The sequence below is a fragment of the Artemia franciscana genome, chromosome 13 (assembly GCF_032884065.1).
Source record: "Artemia franciscana chromosome 13, ASM3288406v1, whole genome shotgun sequence".
Taxonomy (NCBI): domain Eukaryota; kingdom Metazoa; phylum Arthropoda; class Branchiopoda; order Anostraca; family Artemiidae; genus Artemia; species Artemia franciscana.
Window position 1 is genome coordinate 16,441,607 of NC_088875.1, and position 23,318 is coordinate 16,464,924.

Consider the following 23,318-nt stretch of genomic DNA (forward strand, 5'->3'; position numbering starts at 1 on the left):
AATAATAAATCCATGGAAAAATCCCCCATTCCAATAATCGTTATTTTCCTCCTAGGCCCAGTATAGACCTTTTAATACCCAGAATCGAAATTTTTCTCGAAATTTTCTTTTGGTTGCTATTACCTATATAAGGCGATTGCCCCCTCCTCGGTACCTCATAATTTACGCTAAAGTGTTTGTGATTTTGTAAGAAGCTTATTATCCTAATTAAAAGATCCTTGTATGCTAGGAGTCATTCTTAAATAATTGGAACAACATATCAAACATTAACTTAAATAATGAGATACTGAGAAGGGGGCAACCCCCTCATAATCATTATTTTGGATTCATTATTTCAGATCATTATTCCGTATACGAAAGGGGCTGTCCACTTTTAAACGTTCCGCTCTTTACGCTAAAGTTTGACTGTTTGTCACAACTCAAATTTTTAAAACAATAAAAATATAGCGTAAAGAGCAACGTGTTGAGGAGGGGATAACCCCTTTCATAAATGGAATACTTTCTGTCCATTTAAATTTTTTATTTTTTAGTTTGTGAACGTTTTTTAATTAATACATGTTTTGATTTTGGCTCACTGCGCATGAATATTAAAAGCGGAATTTGCATGTTATTATTTTAATGGCTAAATGCCTTTCTCATAGTCTTCATCGGACAATTTTGAAAAAAAGAGGCGGGGGAGTAGTCCTAGTTGCCATCCAATTTTCGGCTACTTAAAAATGCAACTAGAACTTTTTAATTTTTACGCACATTTTTATTAGTAATAAGTATATGTAATTTGCGAATTAACTAATGTAACAAAATTCTACATTTGTATATTTTTGTTACGTATATGAGGGGGTTCGCCCCTTTGTCAATACCTTGCTCTTTACATTAAAGCGTGAATTTTGTCCCAATTCTTTAATAATGATCCCTGAGTCACAAAAGCCGTAGAATAAATAGTCGAAATTACTAAAATGACTTTGGTGTAAAGAGCAAGGTATTGTGGAGGAGACGAAAACACTTATATACGTAAAATTTTCTGTTCGTTTTAAGTTTTGATAATGCTGCTCCTTACTTCCAGTAGAAAAACTTTTTTTAATTTGTTTTCTCATTGTTTTTTTTAATAATGCTAGAAAATCCTACTTCATGGAAATTCTTTTCCCTCGTGATAAATTCCTAGATGGAAATATCCTCCCATGTGGCCCCTTCCGACCAGCCCACCCCCACTCCATTTTGAAAAGTCCCCCTGGAAACGTCTCTACACTTCGGAATAACCATCACTATATGTGAAAAATGGTAAAAGTTTGTAACTTGCAGCCAATTCCCCGGAGTCTGTGGGGTATTAGGTCGCTCCCCAAAAGACATTTTTTATGTTTTTCGAATATGTTAAACAAAATGGGTATCTCAAAATTTTGATCCGATGACTTTGGGAAAGAAATGAGCGTGGGAGGGGACCGATGTGCCCTCTAATTTTTTGTCACTTAAAGAAGACACTAGAAAATTTAATTGTCTTTAGAATGAGCCCTCTTACGACATTCTAAGAACACTGTGTCGATACGATCACCCCTGGGAAAAAACAAAATAAACAAACAAACCAATAAACACGTATCCGTGATCTCTCTTCTTGGAAAAAATACAATAATCCACATTCTAGTAGATATGAGCTTGAAACTTCCAAGGTAGGGCTCTCTGACACACTGAATTTGATGGTCTGATGGTTGATCCATAACATTTAGGGGGCGTTTTCCCCTGTTTTCTAAAATAAGGCAAATTTTCTCAGGCTCGTAACTTTTGATGGGGAAGACTAAACTTGATGAAACTTATATATTTAGAATAAGCATTAAAATGCAATTCTTTCAATGTAACTATTGATATCAAAATTCCGTTTTTTAGAGTTTCGGTTAGTATTACTACAGTTCGTGATCACGAACTGTTTGATAATATGGATTTTATAATCCAGGTGAGTTTGGAGTCGGATGAATTCTTTCAGTAATCAACCTGGGACTTTTTGCAAGAGCAAACTGAAGAATCCATATTTTCTTTTATTTCTATCTGAAACCAAATTGTAAAACATTCTTAAATAAAAAAAAAATTCCGGATTTCTTCTTATATACAACCAAAATATAAAAGAGTCAAGAACAGAATGAATAAAGTCGAATGAAATGCAAAATGTGAGATACCAAAACTGAATTACTTCTGCAGTCCTCTTTTCTCTATAGCAATATCCACACTGCGAGTATGAACAGCTTTCTTGTACTTCCTCCAAAACAGGCGTGTTCCATTTTAATTAGTAACTGAAATTCAAATGTTCCTAGGGAATTTTTTTCACCATAAGATTCCCTAATTCATTGGGACTGAGTTCATATTTTAATTAATAATGCAATAGGCCCCAGGCTAAAAGAACAGGTTTAATATCAAAGATCTTTTCAAGTGTAATCAGTCCTCTATGCATTTCAAATATTACTATGAATTGAAAAAAAAAGTTCGCACACAAAATAACAAGTATTTAATTCTGCTGGTGATTTCAAAATCATGAATTTCCTATGCTATAGCTAAGATAAAACCCAAGCTGCCCATCAAAGAGGGGTTTATAACATTTCCGGTGACTACGGTAATCGCGGGGATAGAGCCTACCAAAATTTAGAAAAATACCCGTAACAGCATAAAGGTGATGTAACCGAAGCTTGATTTTTTTTTTTTTATTATTCAAATATTTTCGATTCCATTGTAATGGGCCATATTTTGGAAACCCCCAAAAATTCCTGAAAGACTTCCTGTTACAAAGCCAAAACTTTTAAGAATTTTATTTGGCTGTTTGATAAGGGAAATTGACAATCCTCCATCAGAACTGACCATAATTGACTTTTATTTCAGGCTTTGATGGTAATCAACAGTGTGCTCCACCTCATTGAGATGGTCGTAGTTGTATTCCAAATGTACAGAAAGTAAGAACACTTTACTTATCTAAAGAATATGAAATATAGTTCATGCTTAATGCCCTTAAAAGACTGAAATTTAACGAAAAAAAACGAATCCAATTTTTGAAGCCAACTATGAAACCCAAAGCAATTTCTGTTAAAAATGTTCAATTGGCTTTGAGTAATTTGCTTTTTCGACTTTTTGTTGATTATGGATAGTTGGGGAATTTTCTTAGTCGGCACTTCGAAATGAAAAATATTTTGTTTTGTTTTCTAATTATTAACAATGGTCGGTCAACTTAAAATACAAAAACATCTTGCTAATGACCGCCCAGAGCTGTGGTCTCAATCTGCAAAACTTTTGGGAGCAGGGATTTGACTATTTTTTCTACTTTTTCCTTTTGGAATACCAAAGACAGGCATCATTGAAACAAGATACAGAAATCAAATCTTTTAATAATTTGGAGGGGATTCACCCATTCGCTTCCCTTGCAACCAAAACCACCAGCCCATTGAAGTTAATCAGGGACACTCTTACTCGTTGAGTGTTGACGATGGCATGATATGATATTATTTCTACATTCTGAATAAAAACTTGGATTCAGGGAAGATAAAGGGAAGAGAAGATGAAAAAGCTTTGATGGTGCACATTATAGAGCAAAGAAAAGCCCAAGAGGGGGGGGGAGGAAACTAAGTCAAACTTTGATCGTACCCTTCCTTTTTAAAATATTTATTTGAGATTTCGTACATGTTTAAGCATTAAGGGAATAAAAAAAAATTAATAATTGGATGAATCCTTAGCAAATTCCAGAAATATTCTTCTTGTATTCAAAACGATAAAAATGGGTAGATAAAGGATACAGTAATAGGCTCTCAAAGTTCAAACCAGCAGTACTGATCTATTTATAATGGCCCTTTGGCCAGGATGTGCAATAATGGATTGGGGCTAGCCTTTCTGCCCTTTCGCACACCCTTTCTGCTTACCTTCCTCATATTTCTCCAGGTATCCACTTCGAGCTGGGTTGACTCTTACTGAGCTTACAAAGTTTTTTTGACAAGGTTTACAAAATTTTTTGTCTACTACAAGCTGTGATATACGATGGGCTAAGATGTGCTCCACCCATTATTGACATTCAAGCTGATGTTGTAACGCACGAATTTCAGTCATGGGTGGGATGGATCTTGTCAGACTTCAGGTTTAAACATAATTGTTTAATGGATACCCACTACCTATAAATCAGGTACATAAATGAAAGGCAAACAAACAAAATCAAGCCAGATAAACAATCTATTTCATCTTCCTTCTCAGGTAGAAATGGCTAGGACCATGGGTAGACTGGCTGGAGGTGTTTGTCATCATCCCAGTCTGTGCTCAGGCTCATAAAAAACAGTTAGTTTGAAAGTCTACTACGGTGAGTGACTTTTCTCTCGGGTGGCAGTGCTTCTGTTTTAGTTACAGGGGGTAAACAGACAGATCACTTCTCATATGTGAAGCAAGAAGCTCTTTTAGTATATCTCCAAGCAGTGTCTTGGGCACTATAATACGTTCTTCTTTCAGTATAATACCATTGTTGGTAACCAGACCATCTCTGTAGTTCTAATATGGTTAAGTTACAAAAATTTGAATAAATATTGCAAGGTTTCTAATTGTTTCACCTTTTTTTCCAGCATGAATCCAGCAGATAAGTTCACACATCCAGAGTTAGAAACTATTTACGAAGCTCTGGAACTTCCAGAGATTATTTTTCTAGAAAGAAGAATATTTGAGGAAGAAATAAATCTTTCAGAAGACGACATCTTCGAAGCTGTTGGTCGTCCAAAGTCGTTTCTTAAGGACAAAAGGTTGTACTTTTAGTAAGATATTTTTAGTCATGTGTATTTTTAGACCTTTTAAAATTAGATTATTTACTTACTGAATTAGGCGACGCGTTATCTTATGTTTTTTTTGTCCTATATACTCCTTAGTTTTAGAACTATGTCTTTAGTTCTTTAACCAGTCCTTTAACTTAGTTCTTTAACTATATCTTCAGTTCTTGCTATATCTTCAATTCTAACTAGAATTTTCTTTATATATTTTCCCAATCTATTTAGTCGATTCTGAAACTACTCTGCTAAACATGATCAACAAAAGTTCGAAATTTAAAAAATCTCATCAGCTGCTCATAAGATACTTTCAAGATTATAAACTAAAAATCAAGTTTTTTAACGGAAATATTCTATTGATGCAAAATCCATGTTTTTTCAGGTCGACCGGATTCATGGAAGTTTCTTTTTCGGAAAATCATGGTGATGATTATAAAAGTTCTAGGAAGTTTCTAAGATACGAATACATTATGCAGTTGATATCTATATATATATATATATATATATATATATATATATATATATATATATATATATATATATATATATATATATATATATATATACATATATATACATATATATACCCGGGGATATTTCCTTAGTGGGGCTCATGTATTTACATATATTTAACCCGAAGATATTTAGTTAGTGGGCTGTATAAAATTCCTTGTTCTTGTGGAAAGTTTCATATTGGTAGAACTCACCAAAAATTTATTGAAAGATTTATTGAGCTTTGCAACTCAATAGAAAAAAACGCTACAATTAAGAAAGCCTCCTGAAACTTTTGTTTCGGCTATGGCTGAACACATATTCTTTTATTCTGCCCATTTCATATAATTTGATGAGGCGACAGTTATTTCTAATGATAGGGGTTTTTCTCAGCGGGCGAGGGAGGCTATAAAAATTAAAAAAAACTTGTGTTTTCTAATCTTTCAATAAATAGAGACACAGGGAATTTATATATTGACCTATGATTGTCTTTTGAAAAATGAACCAATAGTCAATAAGGGAAGTCTCCTGAAACTTTTATTTCAGCTATGGCTGAACACACATTCTTTTATTCTGCCCATTTTGTACAATTTGATGAGGCAACAGCTATTCCTAATGATAGGGGTTTTTCTCAGCGGGCAAGGGAGGCTATAAAAATAAAAAAAAACTGGTGTTTTCTAATCTTTTAATAAATAGAGACACAGGAAATTTATATATTGACCTATGATTGTCTTTTGAAAAATGAACCAATATTCAATAAGGGAATTAAAATTTTACACAATCACCAGGGGGACACGATTACCTACTAGGCCATAAAGAGTTCTTCAATATTAGCTTACAAGAGGATTATTTCGCAACAGAATAGTTAACTATGTTTCAATTTTCATAATTTTCCTCATTTGTTTGAGGTTCTCATTGAAGTAACTCTAATAGCTTCTTATCTCTACGTGGATCAGTAGCGAAAATTGTATTTAGTATTATTCGGGGTGGTGTTTTTTTTGTTTTTAGTTTAGTGTTTTTTTTTCTTTTTATTCTTGTGCTGAGGAGCCTAGTTTAGATACAGGCGAAATATCCGGGTTATTTTAGTCTTTCATCTCTATTCTCTCTACTAATCACAGTCTTGGTTGAGTTTTATTTTATTCGTAAAGCTTATGGGCAGCAATTAGCCACTTCTGTCGATTATTATTCTGCTTTGGTTAAAAAACATGCACATTTGTTAAATCAGCAAATTTTCTTGAGAAATTGCAAGAAGGAATCAGTGATTCTTAAAGTTTTAAAATCAATGCTCATTTTGGTACTGAAAATGAATCAAGATTGAAATACAAATTAAGCATCATGGCCTTAATTCACGTGACTTCCGAGCAAAAACAAAGACGTTTTAAGTTGTCCAAAGAATTAAATCCTGTCAAAAACTTTTTGAGGATTAACCCTCCATCTGACATTTTTTCTGAGAATTAAGGAAATGGCTGTTATATCTTTTCACCATGGTTTCCATTTGTCAAAGGTTCCTTTCGTCGACAAGTTCAATATAATTTCGTTTGAGAAGCTCCAGGATGTAGATACTTTGTATCCTCGTTTCTTTCTGGGTCCTGTCACTAAGAATTTGCCATCTAAACCTCTTAGTAGAAAACAAGAGGCAATTTTGTCAAAGGGTTTTAGATTCTGTTTTTCAACACCAATTTCTTATTCAAAATAATTTCTAAGGTATAGTCAGGAGTTATGAATTCTATTGATAAAGTCAAGGCTCCTCAGGAGCTTAGATCTGAAATCGTTAGGAAAGTGAACACTTTTAACATGAGAAAAAATGAAAATGATATCACAAAAAAAATGACATTAAAATACTTTCTGATTTGAAAAAGGATAAGGTCCTTACTATCACTAAGGCAGACAAAGGCAACACTATTTTATTATGGACACTGATGATTATGATCTTAAAATGAAAACAGTTATTTCTGATAGCACTATTTACAAAAAACTGGATTTCGATCCAACAGATAAATATGTAAAGTCGATAAGAAAGGAATTGGAGTCATTATAATCTACACATTACCCTACAATTTTACAACAAATTTTATCCAAAAGGTTTTTCCACACCCAAGATCTATGGTCTTCCCAAAATACATAAGACGGGAGTCCCCCTACGTCCCATTGTATCAACTTTCTCATCCCCAGTGTCAAGATTAAAAAAAGTGGTTGTCGGTGACATTGCGTCCACTTTTAGGAACACAAAATTCATATTTATAAAATTCCACTGATCTTATTAATAAGTTCAAAATTTTCACATTGGAGGAGAATTCATTCTCTGTTGTTTTGATGTGTTTTCCATGAATTCGAATTGTAACGTCAAAAAGTGCAAAGATATATTAAGGATCAAATAAAAAAAGCACTATGATTTGATACAAGTTGTGACCATGGTTAGTTCGGAGATTGAAGTCATTATGAAGTTGGTTATCCTTGCAAATGATTATTCACTTTATTTGGTTTTAGAGGTGAACTTTACAAACTTGTGTTCGGTTTGGTTATGGGGGCATCTGTCTCTCCTTTGTTGGCAAATCTCTTAATGGAATCTATTGAAACCTCCACTATACACGGTTTTAGGCTCTTCCCTTGTTTCTGGGGCAGATTCATGGATGATGTGGTTGGCATTTGGAAACACGGTTTAGAGTCCTTAGAGCTTTTCCATAAACATTTAAATAGTTTTGACAAAAATGTAAAATTTACAGTGGAGTTTGAAAAATATGACAAACTACCTTTTCTTGATATCCTTGTGATTACAAGTAATTTCAGATTATTTTTTTGAGTATATAGAAAGCCTAAGCACAGTGATAGGTATTTGAGCTTTCATTCATGCTACCCTATTTCAGTGAAACGAGGGGTTGTCATTGCACTGGGGGATAGAGCTTTCAGAATTTGTTCCCAGGAGTATTTAGATTCTGCATTGTTGTATTTGACGGATATTTTATTTTGTAATAGTTATCCGATTAAATTCATTGGTAAAATAATAAAAATAGACGATGATCCCCACCCCCTCTGACCTTGCTTGGGTAGAAATGGGGTACTAAGGTTTGATATTTTCTAATTCTTGTGTCATTTTAGGCTTTTTCCTTGGACTTGAATTAATTAGGAAACGACCTTTCAATCCAGAAAGTATTGCAGAAATAAAAATTCAGGACTTCCCTCCTTTTTCTGCTCTTTTCCCTGAAAAAAAGCGGAATTTTTGCACTGCCGATTATGGATATGTGATTAAGCAAATTGTTTGAACATCTATGTTGCCAAAAACGTTTCTGTTGCTCAAATGACGAGGTCTGGCAATTATTTTTGTAGTTTTTCTGGACTCTTTTGATCTACCCACTTTCATGATATTTAAACTTTTTCTGTGATAAAACTCCTGTGTTTATCTCAGGAAACATCTGCGATGTCAATAAGCTTAAATTATCATCCAATTGGTTAAACGTTGACTCCTAATTTATGCAAAACTTAGTTGTCTTTTTTGAATCCTCCATTTCTTCAAGTGGAGTCTAGAGGAAATGCAAACAATTTTTTTTTGGCAAACGGTTTTTAATTTTGCAGCACCAAAAATGGAAGTCTTATAAATTTGTATAATTTTTTTTTTAATGTTACAGTTTCTTTTCTTTTTCTTTATTTTACGAAAAAATACATTTGGAAACATTTATAAGTATTTGTTTTATGGAAAAATGAACTTCTGATAAAGATCTCTTTGCCTTGTACCTAATAGTTTCTAAGGAACACTTGTAGTTTTATCCTACAAAGTTCTTTTTTTCTTATTTTAGAGAAAAGTTTCCAGAAAATTTCGAATACATTGTTTCTGGAGATCCCGAGCAGCTCAAAGCTCAAGCAGCTGCAGCTTCAGCCGACGCCGCTATCTCTGCTGGTGCCAATGGTAAGTTGACCGATTTATTCTTCTTCTTCTTTCGGGACTCCTTATTGATGTTTAACAGTTCAAACAAGCTTCAGTTTAATATCTGTTAATATGCTGTCATTTGACCATTGAATTTGGTTTGAGCTGGGGGTTAGGGGATCGGCACTGAAACTGGCCTTGAGGCAAGGGTTTTTGACGCCTGTTTTTGCCAATGTTTTTTGTCTATGTTTGCACGAACCAAAATAGGTCTTAATGTCCAAAATAATTATTTTACAACACAAATGCATATTTTAAGATTATAAATATTTGGTTTTTTCCATTTCCTTGTTGAAAATCCAAACAGGATGCTATTTTCCAGGCATTCCTGGAACATTAATCGAAAAAAAAATTGCAACTGAAAGTAAGGAGCGAAATTAAAACTTAAAACAAACAAAAATCATTCGTATATGAGAAGGAAGGATGCCCCCTCCTCAATACCTTGCTCTTCACACTAGTTTTTTAGTACTTGAAAAAAGCTTTTCCTTTTAACTGAGCGGCCTTTTTGTTCAGGGGTCATTCTTAAGGAATCGGAAGAAAAAGACAAATTTTAGTGTTAAGAGCGAGGTATTGAAGGGGGGGCAGATCCCCTCATATACGGAACTATTTTTGTTCGTCTTAAGTTTTAATGTTGCTTCTTGCTTTCAGTTGAAAACACCTACTTTTTATTTAATTAACCATTTACCAGTAATGACGATTTAACTACTATAACCATTAGTTTTCCTCTGCTCCACCTCTGGAAGCTGGAGTGACCGCTATCCCTAGGAGTGACCGTTTTTATTATATAGCATAATGAAATTAGCTTTATAAACGCAAAAGATCGATTTAAAACTAAATTTATAAAGCTATTGTGTGTAACAGCTTTAATATAAAACAGTAAAGAAAAGGGGTTATGTTTAGTATTATCTTTTGTCAAAATAAAGATCAAGCGGGCCAAGTAGAACTTATCTATTTATAACTGTAATTTCTTAAATTTCAATTATTACCCTTTGTGTGATTCTTCGGTTGTTTGAAAAGACTACGAAAATACAAGGAGGTATTTGGGACGTCTAATTACAAAAATCACCATCCTCAGTCCATTAATTTTAGCTTTAATATATTCTCCCAATTTCATAAGGTTAGAGGAAGAAGAGATCGTGGAAAAAGACACAGTTCACGTTTTATTGGGTTGTCTTACAGCCAGATTAAATTGTCCCTGATCCCTCCTAACTGGGACAAATAGATCATCTCCCAAATTTTCAGATTATACTGTTTTCTGGTTGAGATCTCAAATTCAAGGTTTCCTGAATTGCACGAGATGATATGATCCGTTGGAAAATGAGTCTAGACCACTCGACGTTTGTTTAATTCAGTTTTGTTTTTCTTACTTTGTTTTGATCTCTTTACTGTTTTATTTTAATTTTGCTAATACTTCTATCTAATATTCACATTGTATGATTTTTAATTATAATATTTGTTTTAAGGTGTCGAGTCTATAGATGTTGATGAGATAGAAGAAATACCACAGAATGTTATCCAGAAGGGCTTAAAGAGAAAAGAAGCAGAAGAGCCCCCAGTTCCCGCAAAGAAAGCGAAATCTGCCCCCGTAGAACTCATTGAACTCTGAAGATATTCTGAACTTTTTTATATAATTCATATATTCAAATAATTCTTTCATAAAATTGTCTCAATCACAAAGTCTTGATATTTGACATCAAAATTAGGAACGCAAATTTTTGGTGTTCCTAATCTCAAGCAAGTAGGTCTAGTCGAAAATACTAATTTCTTACGAACAGTAAGTAAGGAGCGATGCGGCTCAATAGTAACGAAAACTCGAAGAAACAGAGTCTTAATAACAATGGATATACAAAAAGAATTAAATTTTGATGCTTTTTCTAAATATGTAAAACTCATCAAATTTAAAACCATCAAAAGATACGAGCCTGGGAAAATTTGCTGATATTTTTTAAAAAGGGGGAAACATCCCCAAAAAATCAGGTGATTTTAATGAAAGTCACTCCATCAGATTCAGCATACCAGAGAACCCTACTGTAGATGTTTCAAGCTCCTTTGTGCAAAATGTAGAAATTTGCATTTTTTACCCGAAGAAAGATCATGGATGCGTGTTTATTTATTTTATTACTTTTTTTTTCATGGGTGACCATCAAACCAGTGATCGTAGAAGATCGATATATGGTTCATTTGATCGGAAATAAAAAGTTCAGTGCCCTTTTTAGGTGACCAAAAATATTGGAGGGCAACTAGCCCCCCTTCCGGGCTCATTTTTTTCCACAAAGCGACCCGATCCAAATTTTGAGATAACCAAGTTTTTCAGCATAGTCGTAAAATCTAATAATGTCGTAAAGTCTTTGAGGGTGACTTAACCCCTCCCCCCCACAGTACCCGGGGGAAAGGCTGTAAGTTATGAACTTTGCCCATTATTTACATACAGTATTGATGATTGGGAAGTATACAGACATTTCCAGGTGGGATTTTTTTCTGTGGGTAAGATGGGGGGGGGGGGTACGAGGGAGGATCTTTAAATGGAGGAATTTTTCGAGAAGAAGGGAATTTTCCATGAAGAGTGAGCCGGATTTCCCAGCATTATTAAAAAAAAACGATCAGAAATTAAATAAAAAAGCAAGTTTTTTTTCAACTGAAAGTAAGGAGCAACATTAAAACTCAAAATGAACAGAAGTTATTTCGTGTATAAGGGAGGTCGCCCCCTCGTCAATATCTCCCTCTTGACGCTAAAGTTTTTACGCTTTGTGATTCAGGAGTCACTCTTAAAGGATTCGGACAAATTTGAACCTTAGCGCAAAGAGCGGGGTATTGACGAGAGGGCAACCTCCCTCATATACGTAATCATTTCTTTTCGTTTTAAGTACTAATGTTGCTCCTTACTTTCAGTTGAAAAATCTTGTTTTTTCATTTATTTTAAACAAGGATCTCTCATAAGGGTGAACAACCCACCAAGTTATTCGAAATTTGGTATTTCAAACTTGCTATACACCAAATTATTGCAGATTGGTGGTTCCCCTTCTATTGGACACCCATTAAGTATGATAGGAAGTTCCTAGTAAGTATGCATCATCAAGACTTTATTCTTGGGAGAACTAATCTTCAAGCAATAGTTCTAAATATTTGAACTACCGATTAAAAATTAATTTGTAAATAAAGCAATTATAAGTCATTTTCCAAAGAGACTTCTCTTTGAAAAACTCCTTTTTCAGAAAGCTCTGTTCAATTAATTTCTGTTCCTTTTTGATTCGCAAAATTTGGTTTTTGTTTTCCATGATAGAAAAAGTCAAAGCTATCTAAAATTTGACTGGCTGTAAAACCAAAACCGCAAAAGGTATAGAAAATGTTATCTTTTTATATGTTAGTATAACATGCATCCATTATCTTTCTTCTGGCAAAACTACCACAATTTTGCAGATAAGGGCTTGAAACCTCTTCATCAGGGTTTTCTGACACGTTGAATCTGACAGTGCAATTTTCATCAAGATTTCTTGACTTTTGGGGGGGCATCCCCTTTTTCGAAAGTCAGGGAATTTTTCACAGGCTCGTAGCTTTTGATGATAAAGACTAAACTTAATGAGTCTTATATATTTGGCATTAGCATAAAAAACCAATTCTTTTAATGTGTCTGTTGCTATAAAAATTCTGTTTTCTGGAGTTTTGGTTACTATTTAGCCTAGTCGCTTCTTACTTACAGTTCGTTATGACGAACTATTTGAAAACATGAAACAATATGACAACTATGTTATCTCGTTCCCGAATTGAACTCACGTTTCAGATTCAAACTAATTTATCTTCTGTCATTCATTTTTCTTTTAATGCATTCTTCACTTGTTACTATCAAACAGCTGCGTGGAGCTGGAGTTACAATTGATTATTTACAAACATTCTCTAAATCACTAATATTACTGTGATCAGAAAATATAAACTCGTAATAGGGAGTATTGTAAGCAAAAATTTGTTGGAAGAAAGATCTAAGAAATTGATCTACGTTTTTTTATCTAATTTTGACGCCCCGACTCGATGTATTTATATTTCTATTTATATTACCATAAATAAAGTTGCTGCAGAGTTTTCGTGGAGTTTTGGTGCCAAATTTGTTACAGAGTTGACTCTTAGTAAATGGATTTTTACAGCATGTGTAAGACAACGTAGAATTCCTGAACCATTTCCCTCGTAAGATAACGAAATGGTTCTCATCCCTTTTTTACAAAACCCATTTCGACACTGTACACTCATGGCTATTAGCACTAAACGTTAAATGAAGAAACTAAACGTTCATGGACATTTTCTCCACAGGAATCTGACACGTACACGGGGAGAGGGGGCTTCGGAGTATTCTTTCTTTCTCCAAAATCCCAATGTTTTTATAGCTTGAACTATAATTTTGGACATTCTTCGTTGGATACTGTTGGATACTGAGTAGAATGCATTTGAAAAAGAGAATGTCTTTGCCTAGTACTTCAAAATGAATCGGCCTTGCTTCTAGAAATAAATGTGACGAAAATAGACATAAAAAAGCAAGAGTATTTATAAGGATTTAAGAGTATATTCTTAAGGATTTAATTAAGGCTACACTGACAGGTATATCTTTGCTTCACGTGTGGCTACAAGCTCTTCAAAGTCTGTTTTGGGGAGGCATGTGATTTGTAGCAATTAGCAACGGCTTGCTTTCATCCACAGCTGCAAGAACCTAAAAAGGACGATCTTCGTCGCTAGAAGCCTGTGGAAAATGCAAGCTTAGATTGATAGATACCATAAATTTTCAGATATATTTTCTGAGATTTAGAGTTTGACTCTGGATTTGTTGGTTTGAGTAAATTCTTAACAAGACTAAAACAGTGTACACATTCTTCTATTTTTTGGCACCCTGTGACTTCTGGCTATCTAAAATTTTGTAGCCACACTTAATTAATAGCTCTATTAAACTTTCAGGCAGAGCGGTTCCAGCCTTGGACAGAGATCTCTCGTCGCTGAATTATTAAGGATTTTAAATTGAGCGTCTAGATTTTCGTTTAGGTCCAGGGATTTGGGATCCTGAAATAAAATACCTCTTTTAGAATACTAAATATTAAATAATTTCAAAACAACACAAAGTTACTGTTTTTCAAAATGCAATCGCCACTTGTGACTCCTAAATGCCCCCATTACACAACTAGCCTTAGCACATTTTCACGTGTCGGCCTTCATAAAGTAGGTTTTGGACCTCGGGCATTTCCATTTCCGAGTTTTTTTCTCAAAAATTTCCCTTGGAGACTGCCGAGTGAAAAAGATTTTCGGAGCTCAGTGCTATACTGAAAAAATGTTTGTAATAGAAAAAATATTGTCTGAGGAAAATTTGACTCATAATTTGGGGAATAATTTGGAGGATAATTTGACTCACATGGGCACAGCCCATAATTCTAAAAAAATGTTAGTAATTGTGAAAGAAATATTATTCAGTTTCCTTGTATCTTCTTTTAGGTGAAATTTGCCGTTTCGACTTTTTAGATATTTTCGAGCTTAGAACAGGACCTTATTGGTAATACTATATAAAACATTCCTCTTCTAAACTAACATTAACAACAACCAGATTATTATCTGTCATCTCCTTTATGTAATTGAGTGTGTGTTTCCATAAACTTAGAGAAATCTGTTTATTTAATATGCTAAGAAAAGCAGCAGAAATTCCGCGAAGTCCGTGAGTGGATGAAGGATGAAGATTACCAAATACAGTCCTTGTCGGCTAACCGTCTAAGACCAAACAAAAAGCAGGTTGTCCCCAAATACGGTAAGAGGATATCGTAATGAAAGATTTAAGGGAAATGGAAACTTTTTTGGAGGGTTTAAAGAGGGAGGCTTTGAGTATAATGGAATCAGGGACGAGTTTGCGCAGCTGTGTTGGCCTCGGGCGACTTGGTGATGCAGTGAGTTGTTAGCAATAGCATTTTATTAAGTAGAAGGAGTACTTTTATCCGCGTCGAGCCTTTTATAGCTCCACATCGAACAGAGTGGATCAAATATTTTGTTGGGGAGGGAATGGGAGCAAAAACTTTCTCTCTTTTAGGCTTAAATCACCTGTTGAACTCCGACGTCAGGTGACTTGTCGGTCAGCCAAAAATAGCAATGCAATGAGACTGTTGCAAATTTGTAGGTATTACAACACAGTAATAGCCAACATAGTATTTGATCATGAAATAACCACAGACTGAGAAGGTGTTTCTGAGCTTTTGCCTTCACCTCTTTCCCACTTGGTAATCCCATCGCAATTTGATTTAAAACATGTTTTGATGTACGTTTAGAGGATTTAAGTCACGTCTGATTGCTTTTTCATTTGTACTGCTCTAAAGCCTTACGACCCATTAATCAAAGCTACTGCCGCACTTGGCAGGATTTCGGAGCATAGCTAGAATAATTCCTCATGTTTTACGAGTTAATAACTACGTTTAACATATCTATATTTATAAAGATGGGAAGAGTGAACTTGCTTGCACCCCTTTTGGGGTTACCCTGTTTTAAAGTAAGCTTTATTTAAAATTAATCTTTTAAAGTGCCATCTTTTGGACATCAGAATAAAAACGTTTCATGCCTTCTTAGCCCATGTTGATCTATTCACGCCTGCAAACTGTGATTTCCTACGAAAAATGTGGTTCAATCCCGCTTTCTAGGGCTATTTAGAAAGAAAGGTTGAGATGGCTAGGCCACGTTCTACGGAAGAAGGATGACAGACTACCGAAGATTGTCCTTTTTGGCCAACCGTCTGGAGCTACACGGAAAGCAGGTCGTCCTTGTCTGGGTTGGGAGGATGTCATAAATACAGATTTAAAGGAAATGGGAACTTCCTGGGAGGGTGTAAAGAGGGAGGGTTTCAATAGACGACTAGGTTGGAGGAGGAGCGTGCGTAGCTGTGTTGGCCTCAGGCGGCTTGGTGCTGCAGTGAGTTATTAGTAGTAGTAGTCTATTGGTTGGCTTACAATTATATAGTTTCTGGGAGAGCACCGCGTTTGGGCAGTGTTGCCACGTTTGAGCTTGAAAATAAATAAACAAAATCAATTACCTAAATTTGATTTACTCATCAGAACTCAAATTAAAAACTGTTGCCCCCAAAGGAAGCCATACCTTCAAATACCTTTTACTGATTACCTTACCTTTTATGGGTACAAAGGGTACACAATACCTTTTACTGACATTTCACCCAGGTTTCGCTTTTTTTTAAATTGGTCGTGGCTACTACCAAAAGTGCATGACTGCATATGGAGGTTTTGAGTTTTCAACTATATCTATATATTGTTCTTTAAGTTTATAACCTCACTTTTTCAAGCTTTTTCACTTCACTACTTCACTTCTTCACATTTCATTTTCGCTGCTTCACTTCTTTCTATTTTACTACTTCACATCATATTTTCACTGTTCTTGGTACTTTATCCTTTGGGGATAGTCTTGGACCTTATTTAATCCTTTCTTAAATGGAAGATAAAGCAATCATCACCTAAAAGTTATAAAATCGCGGAAAGACAGATCAACAAGTTGGCAATTTAGAAGATTTAATGTTAATCCTTATTACTAAAATTTGCAGTTTCTACGAAACTCCTTTTAAGCTTGCAATAGCAATGTAGCCTATTTATTCCCAAATCGTTCAATTTTGAATATGAGATATATCATAGTATCTTGAACAACTTAAAATTCAAATAAATTATCTAAAATAGGAAAATAGACCGCAGCATTATTGTTGTGGGTAATCTGGACAATAAACTCTTTGTTCGGCGCCATAAATGTAAAACTGCTTGATGTGCTTCCTCCATTCATATGTAACTGAATTTACTGGCAAAACCCTCAGACTAAGTCGCTAGAAAATGAAAATGAGTCGGAGAAAATGAATAATGTGCATATATAATTAGTATAGACTATTAATGTTTATAATTATCAATTTTCTGCTAAGTTTAGTTTATAGAAATATTGGAGCATGTCTAGGTTATTTTTATATCCTGTAAAATAATTAGCTATAATAAATGCTGTTAAAAGTGAAAAATTTGTCAATATTACTTCAAGAATTTATTACATATCTCCCGAATGTGTCAGCTGTGACAACTCAGTGATGCACGGATAACTTGCAAGGTTGAAAACTGGCGCTAGTATCAGCAAAAAAAAAAACATCATCTACATTATCTAGAGTTTGGTGTTTTTTGGAATTTTTTACAATTTTGTAATTATGTCTTTTTCAGGAACTGAGATCAAATACCACTTACACACAATAACAATCCATAGATACCTTGCATAATATTTAGTTTTTCCAATGCAATTTCTTATGCTGATTATAAATCTGAAAACTGTTCTGCTCTTTTAAGTTAGGTTGGTTAGGCATATATAAATATATAAAAAGAATCTCTTTTGTTGAATTTCTTCGAAATTTTTCTTTTATATCTAAGTGCTTTTCCAAGGTATTAAAAGATAATATTAAGATGAAACACAGTTTTTGACAAAAAGTGCATCTTCATATAAAAAAAAAGATTTAGCACACTTCTCTTTTGAATAGTTGCTTCTCTGAACCATGATGAAATGTTTGATTATGTCACCTGATTCTCTGTTCCAGCCAATTTCTTTGACAATAATAATTCTCCTTACTATGTAAATACTGTACAAAAGTGGATTATTGCGTTCAGCTTGATGGGTTACAACATGTTCCTCAAGATTCTTCACCTCGTCTCACATTTCGACTTCTTTCCCAAGAACCTACGTTCTGTCAGAAATGGATATGGAAAACGTTTTCTTCAGGGAAACCCAGTGTTGGGGTTGATGGAGTGCCCCGATGTTGGATGACGAATGCTGGATGTTTTAGTGCCAAATGTCAAAAACTCAGCACAAGTCCAATTCTACCGACAAGAAACTCAAAACAAACTAACTTTAAATTACGGAACTTTATATTATGCCTATGCATTTCATATGTGTATTATACATTAAACTAGCTGATGATATATAGTTTATGTTAATTAATACTCTATTCATCAATATGCTCTACTGTAATTTGTCTGCGAGTTGTTTGCCTTGACATAAAGTTAAACAAGAATAAATAGTTAATGTCAGATATCTCAAAACGGTGGTTTATAGAGACGAACGGTTTGCACTTTTAAATCAGCATGTACAAATAATCTAAATACAAGATTGGAGCCAAGATATACGCTGAAGCTTTTTTTTTGTTAATCGGTGTTACATCACTAATTTCCCCAGTCACACTGATTACATTACTTCTGCTTTATTATTTGCTGAAAAAATGCCAAGAGACGCCAAAAGCTAGATGGCGCTGATTATTATTTTTGTCAGCACTGTTTCCAGTTTATACTCTTACAATTGAATCATACTCTTTGAATGGCTCAATTTTTCCATTGAATATTCGTGACTAGTAAAAAGCTACCATTTGCAAGAAAAGCATGAGCTAGACTTGGAAAACTTGGAAAGCATGATTGTAGAAACTTGGCACACGGCTCATTAGGCAATAAGCTGAAAAGTTTAATGCCCTGATTAAAGTTTGAAAGTAATTAGAGGGCAACCAACCCTCTTCACAGACTTTTTTGCCCCTGGATGACCTGTAACCATATGATAGGATGTCCTGTTGGTATTAAATCAAAAGTTTGAGCTTGATTTTTGTTCAAAATAGTCGAAGCTGAATGAATATGCCCTTGCGACTGATAAATTCCTTGCAGTCCCATGAGGCGGTGACCCTAATATATTCAAAATAAAACTTTTTTAACACATAGAATTTAGTAGAAAAGACCAGCATGCAGTGTCATGGTTTTCTGATCAGCTCGGAACTCTTAAGGATCATCAAAAGGGCAAAGATTTCCTAGAATATCCCAAAGATGTGCACCTGAAACCTTAAACGAACCTGAGCAAATCAAAAGATATTATATGCATCTGGATTTTCAGGATATATGTCAGCTATAAACGTGTTTAAACGTAGATAGGTCTGCATATTTCTTAACCAGAGCCTTTCAAGGACTTTTGATTCCAGCAAGTGGGACACCATAGTTAGATGTTTAGTTCTCTAACACTTCCCGTCTCTCTTACCTCTATCTACTGGCAAAAAGGCTGGTATATAAAATCTTACTTAAAAAATGACAATGATTTTTAATCTGTATGATTTGAGGAAGTACTTCCCCTTTAAACTCAAGATATTTCGAAGGCTCACAAAGTGTACTCGTGACTCTCCAAGACCAACTCATTTTTCAGCAAAGAGATATTCAGGTATTTTTCTTTTTATTTGCACTAATTGGCCAGAAATTCATGGCAGAATTGAGATTACTCTGGACCAAAGGGATATTCGAATGATAAATTTCAGAGGCTCACTTTTTCTTTTTAGGCCTCCAGTCTGCGCGAAACTAATGAGGCAAGTAATTTGGGCCAAAGCGACAAAGCATATGGATTTTCAGAAGTATTCACCACTTCTGGAGCACAAATTTTCCGCAGTAAAGTGCCCACGTTCACTTGAAATTTGATTGCAGGGGTATCTACAGCCAAAGAAATACTAATTAAAATTTTTAGAATGTTGAACCTTACAGCCAAGGTGCCAGCAGGATTGAAGTTTTCTTTGTATGAAGAGTGATTTACCAGTAAGAATTGTAAGTCAAATTAGTCGCAGACAAAGAAATAGAATCAAAGTCTGGCTTCCGAATAGCTTCATTTCGTAAAACGATCAAAAATTGCTGCGGTTTTTCACATTTTCCTTCCACCATAAATTTGGTTTCTGTTCATTTTCCCTTTTCTATATTCATAAAAATCTCTATTTGTCGAAAGTTTGACATATTATTTGAACTCATTTCTACTAATTTTAAGCTTCTATGTTCAATTGATGGCAAATAAATAAATGAAAGAGCTGCTTCCAAATAACTTCTTTGGCAAAAACGATCAAAACCTGTTGCGGTTTTCACATTTTCCTTGCATCATAAATTTACTTTCTGTTCATTTACCATTTTTTTATTCATAGAAATCTCTATTTATCAAAAATTTGACACGCTATAAGAACTCATTTCTACTAGTTTTAAGCTTTAATTTCTCTTTTTATATCTCACGAGGCACACATTTTTGAATTTTGAGGGTTTGAAAACTACACAGTTCAATTGATGGCAAAGAAGATAAAATTAAACAGCTGCTTCCGAATAACTTCATCTGGCAAAACAATCAAAATTGATGCGGTTTTCACATTTTCATTGCATCATAAATTTAGTTTCTGGTCATTTTCCGTTTTTTTTATTCATAGAAATCTCTATTCGTCGAAGGTTTGAAACATTATAAGAACTCATTTCTCATATCTTAAATCTTTAATTCTTTGATTTTTCCTTTCACGATGATTAGCTGATTCACGCTTGAATTATGACTGATATTTTTAAGCATAATAACATATCACAAAATTGAACTATAAAATCCAATGGAGCAATAAAACACATTCCTTCCGTAGAACATATTCAAGTCACAAACTTTCCAACAAAAATTCGGCTTGAGAATATTTCTTGGCTTAAGCACTATAACGAATTACTGTATTTTTTTTTCATTTTATCAGTCAATTCATCTAAAAATTCATTGATTTACCTGTAGAAGAATCCTTTCATATGGGAACATATTGCTGTGCTTATCCACGATGTGACGAGATGCATCTACCACTCTCTGATCACTGAAACGTTCCAATGGTCCAACTCTCGACTTTTCTTCATCCATTAAAAGCTTACCGCGTGCTGTGTACAGAATGGACGGTGGGATGTCTCCTTTATCAATGTCAGCCTCCTCTTTATGAACTCTCCTATTTTGAAGTTTAAAGTTTTCAGCTTACTTGAGTTCTTAGCCTTTTGATAACTCTAAAACTCCCCTTTTGATGTCTAACTTGATTGAGAATAATATGCAAGCCACCCAGATACAGTAAGATACAATACTAACTCTGCTAGGTTTACTTCTATTTCCTTTTACTTTCACTCCCCCTCCCCCCTCAAATGATTGTAAGAATAATATGCAATTCATCCATACAGAATAAGAACAAATTTCATCTGGATTTTTTTTTAAATTTCTAAGCCAAGTTTTCACACATTTTATTTCATTTCTCAAATAATTTGGCAACTCCAGTATTAATATTGAGTCGTGCATGAAATTTGAAATTTCCTTGATATTTGCCAGTAAAATATTCCTGGATACGTGCCTACAGCATGGAATCTAGGGAAAGTTTTTGCAAAATGTGTAAACCAATTTGTCACGTTTAGATATACTGCTAATTACAACGAACTTTCAATAAGAAATATATAATTATAAAAAAATATGATAATCTTTATATAATTTTTTGAAAGAAGCTGGAGATAAAAGATACATCGTTGAAAATAAAGAAAACAAACTTTGATGGTAGTAAGCTTAACAACTGGTTCATGTGTAAGTTAAGAAGAAGTCTCTCAGAAGTCGTGGCATGATTATCCTAAATTTAGTTAGGAGCGAAATTATTAAAATTGCTAATATTAAAATTGCTAAAATTACTAAAATTATTAGGAATGATGCTGCACAATAGTAAACGAAACTCTAAACCTCCAAGAATTTTGATGTCAAATATATCATACATAAAAAGAATTGACTTATTATACTGATTCCAATTATAAAAGATTCAAGAAACCATAGTATTACCCAAAAAAGGCTAAAAGCCTGAGAATATCTGCCGGATTTACGAAAAAGGAAAAAGTACCCCCTAAAAGTCAAGTTATCTTAATGAAAATCACAACATCAAATTCAGCGTATCAGAGAATCCTACTATAGAGTTTTCAAGCTCCTATCTGCGAAAATGTGAATTTTGTATTTTTGTCAGAAAAATACATACAAAAAAAATCACAGATGTGTTTTTTTCCCAGCAGTTAATCGGCGGAGGGTTGATTTGAACGAAAATTAAAAGTTCTATTGCATTTTTCAGTGACCCAAAATATTGGACGGCAACTAGCCCTCCTCCCGCGCCCCTTTTTCTTCAAAATCGTCTGACCAAAATTTTGAGATAGCCATTTTGCTTAGTATAGTTGAAAAGTCCCAAATCTATACCTCTGTAGATGACATGATCCCTCAGCCCCAGGGAATGGGTCTTTAAGTTGTAAAATTTGTACATTATTTACGTATAATATTTGTTTTTGGGAAACATACATATTTTTTTTCGTGAGGGGGGGGTGTAATTATACTTGGGGTGATTTTCTATGGGGTGGGCCAAGTCAATTTTGCACGTGGAGATCTTCCAGAGGAATTGTCTAGGGAAGTTTTCACCGTGCTTGGATTTTCGGGAAATAAGTTCCACGGAAGGAAGAATTTCCGGAGTGAACGGAAAAATGATTAGAATTTAAAATCTTTTTGAAATGAAATTATGCTAAGGGGAATTTTTCAGGCTGAACCTTTTGCAAGAAATCTTACGGAGGGGGGGGGGCTTTCATTCAGAATGGAATTGTCCGGGAGGAATTTCTATTTTACGTGGGAGGAACTTTCCATGAAGGGGTTTCCCCTAAGGGGAAGGAGTTTCTCATGAAGGGTGGGTTAGATTCACCCGCATAATTTGAAGAACGATGAGAAATTAAATAAATAAAAAAATTTCCATTGCAAGTTAAGAGTAACATTAAAACCCATAACAAAAAGAAATTTTTACGTATATGAAAGGGTTGTACCCCTCATATACCTTGCTCTTTATGCTAAAATTTGACTGTTTGTCCCAATTTTTTTAGAACGACTCCTGAAACACAGTTAGAATAGTTTAATTAGAATAGGAAGCTTTAGTTGTACTAGCAACTTCAGAAAGAAGCGCAAGGTATTGAGGAGAGGAGTAACCCATTCATATACAGAATATTTCTGTTCGTTTTGAGTTTTAATGTTGCTCCATACTTTCAGTTGATTTTTTTCTATTTAATTTGGTCATAAAATGGCCCATAATTTAACATGGTATTCACATGACGGTAAGACAGCTAACCTTATTGATTATATTATTATAAACCGAAGACAGGCAAAATATAAGATACTAGGGTATATAGGAGTGCTGTTATGGATGTTAAAAGTAAAATCACAATCTAGTAGTGTCTAGGGTGAATTTAAAGCTTAAATATCGGAATAGTAACTATCATCCAGAAAGCTCTGAGGTTGGTCGACTTGAGGATGAAAATTTGAGAGAAACTTTCCAGAAATAG

The 23,318-nt window shown here is 34.3% G+C and overlaps 1 protein-coding gene across 1 annotated transcript in view; it reads left to right on the top strand.

The window, feature by feature from the left end:
• Positions 1 to 10,845, top strand: part of LOC136035089 (uncharacterized) — a 138,125-nt gene extending 127,280 nt beyond the window's left edge. Inside the window, exons 5-8 of the mRNA XM_065716674.1 lie at positions 2,854 to 2,924; positions 4,566 to 4,739; positions 9,044 to 9,153; positions 10,632 to 10,845. Of these exons, the coding sequence (XP_065572746.1) occupies positions 2,854 to 2,924; positions 4,566 to 4,739; positions 9,044 to 9,153; positions 10,632 to 10,774 (498 nt within the window). The 3' untranslated portion in view covers positions 10,775 to 10,845. The remainder of the gene's footprint in view (positions 1 to 2,853; positions 2,925 to 4,565; positions 4,740 to 9,043; positions 9,154 to 10,631) is intronic.
• Positions 10,846 to 23,318: the final 12,473 nt, after the last annotated feature.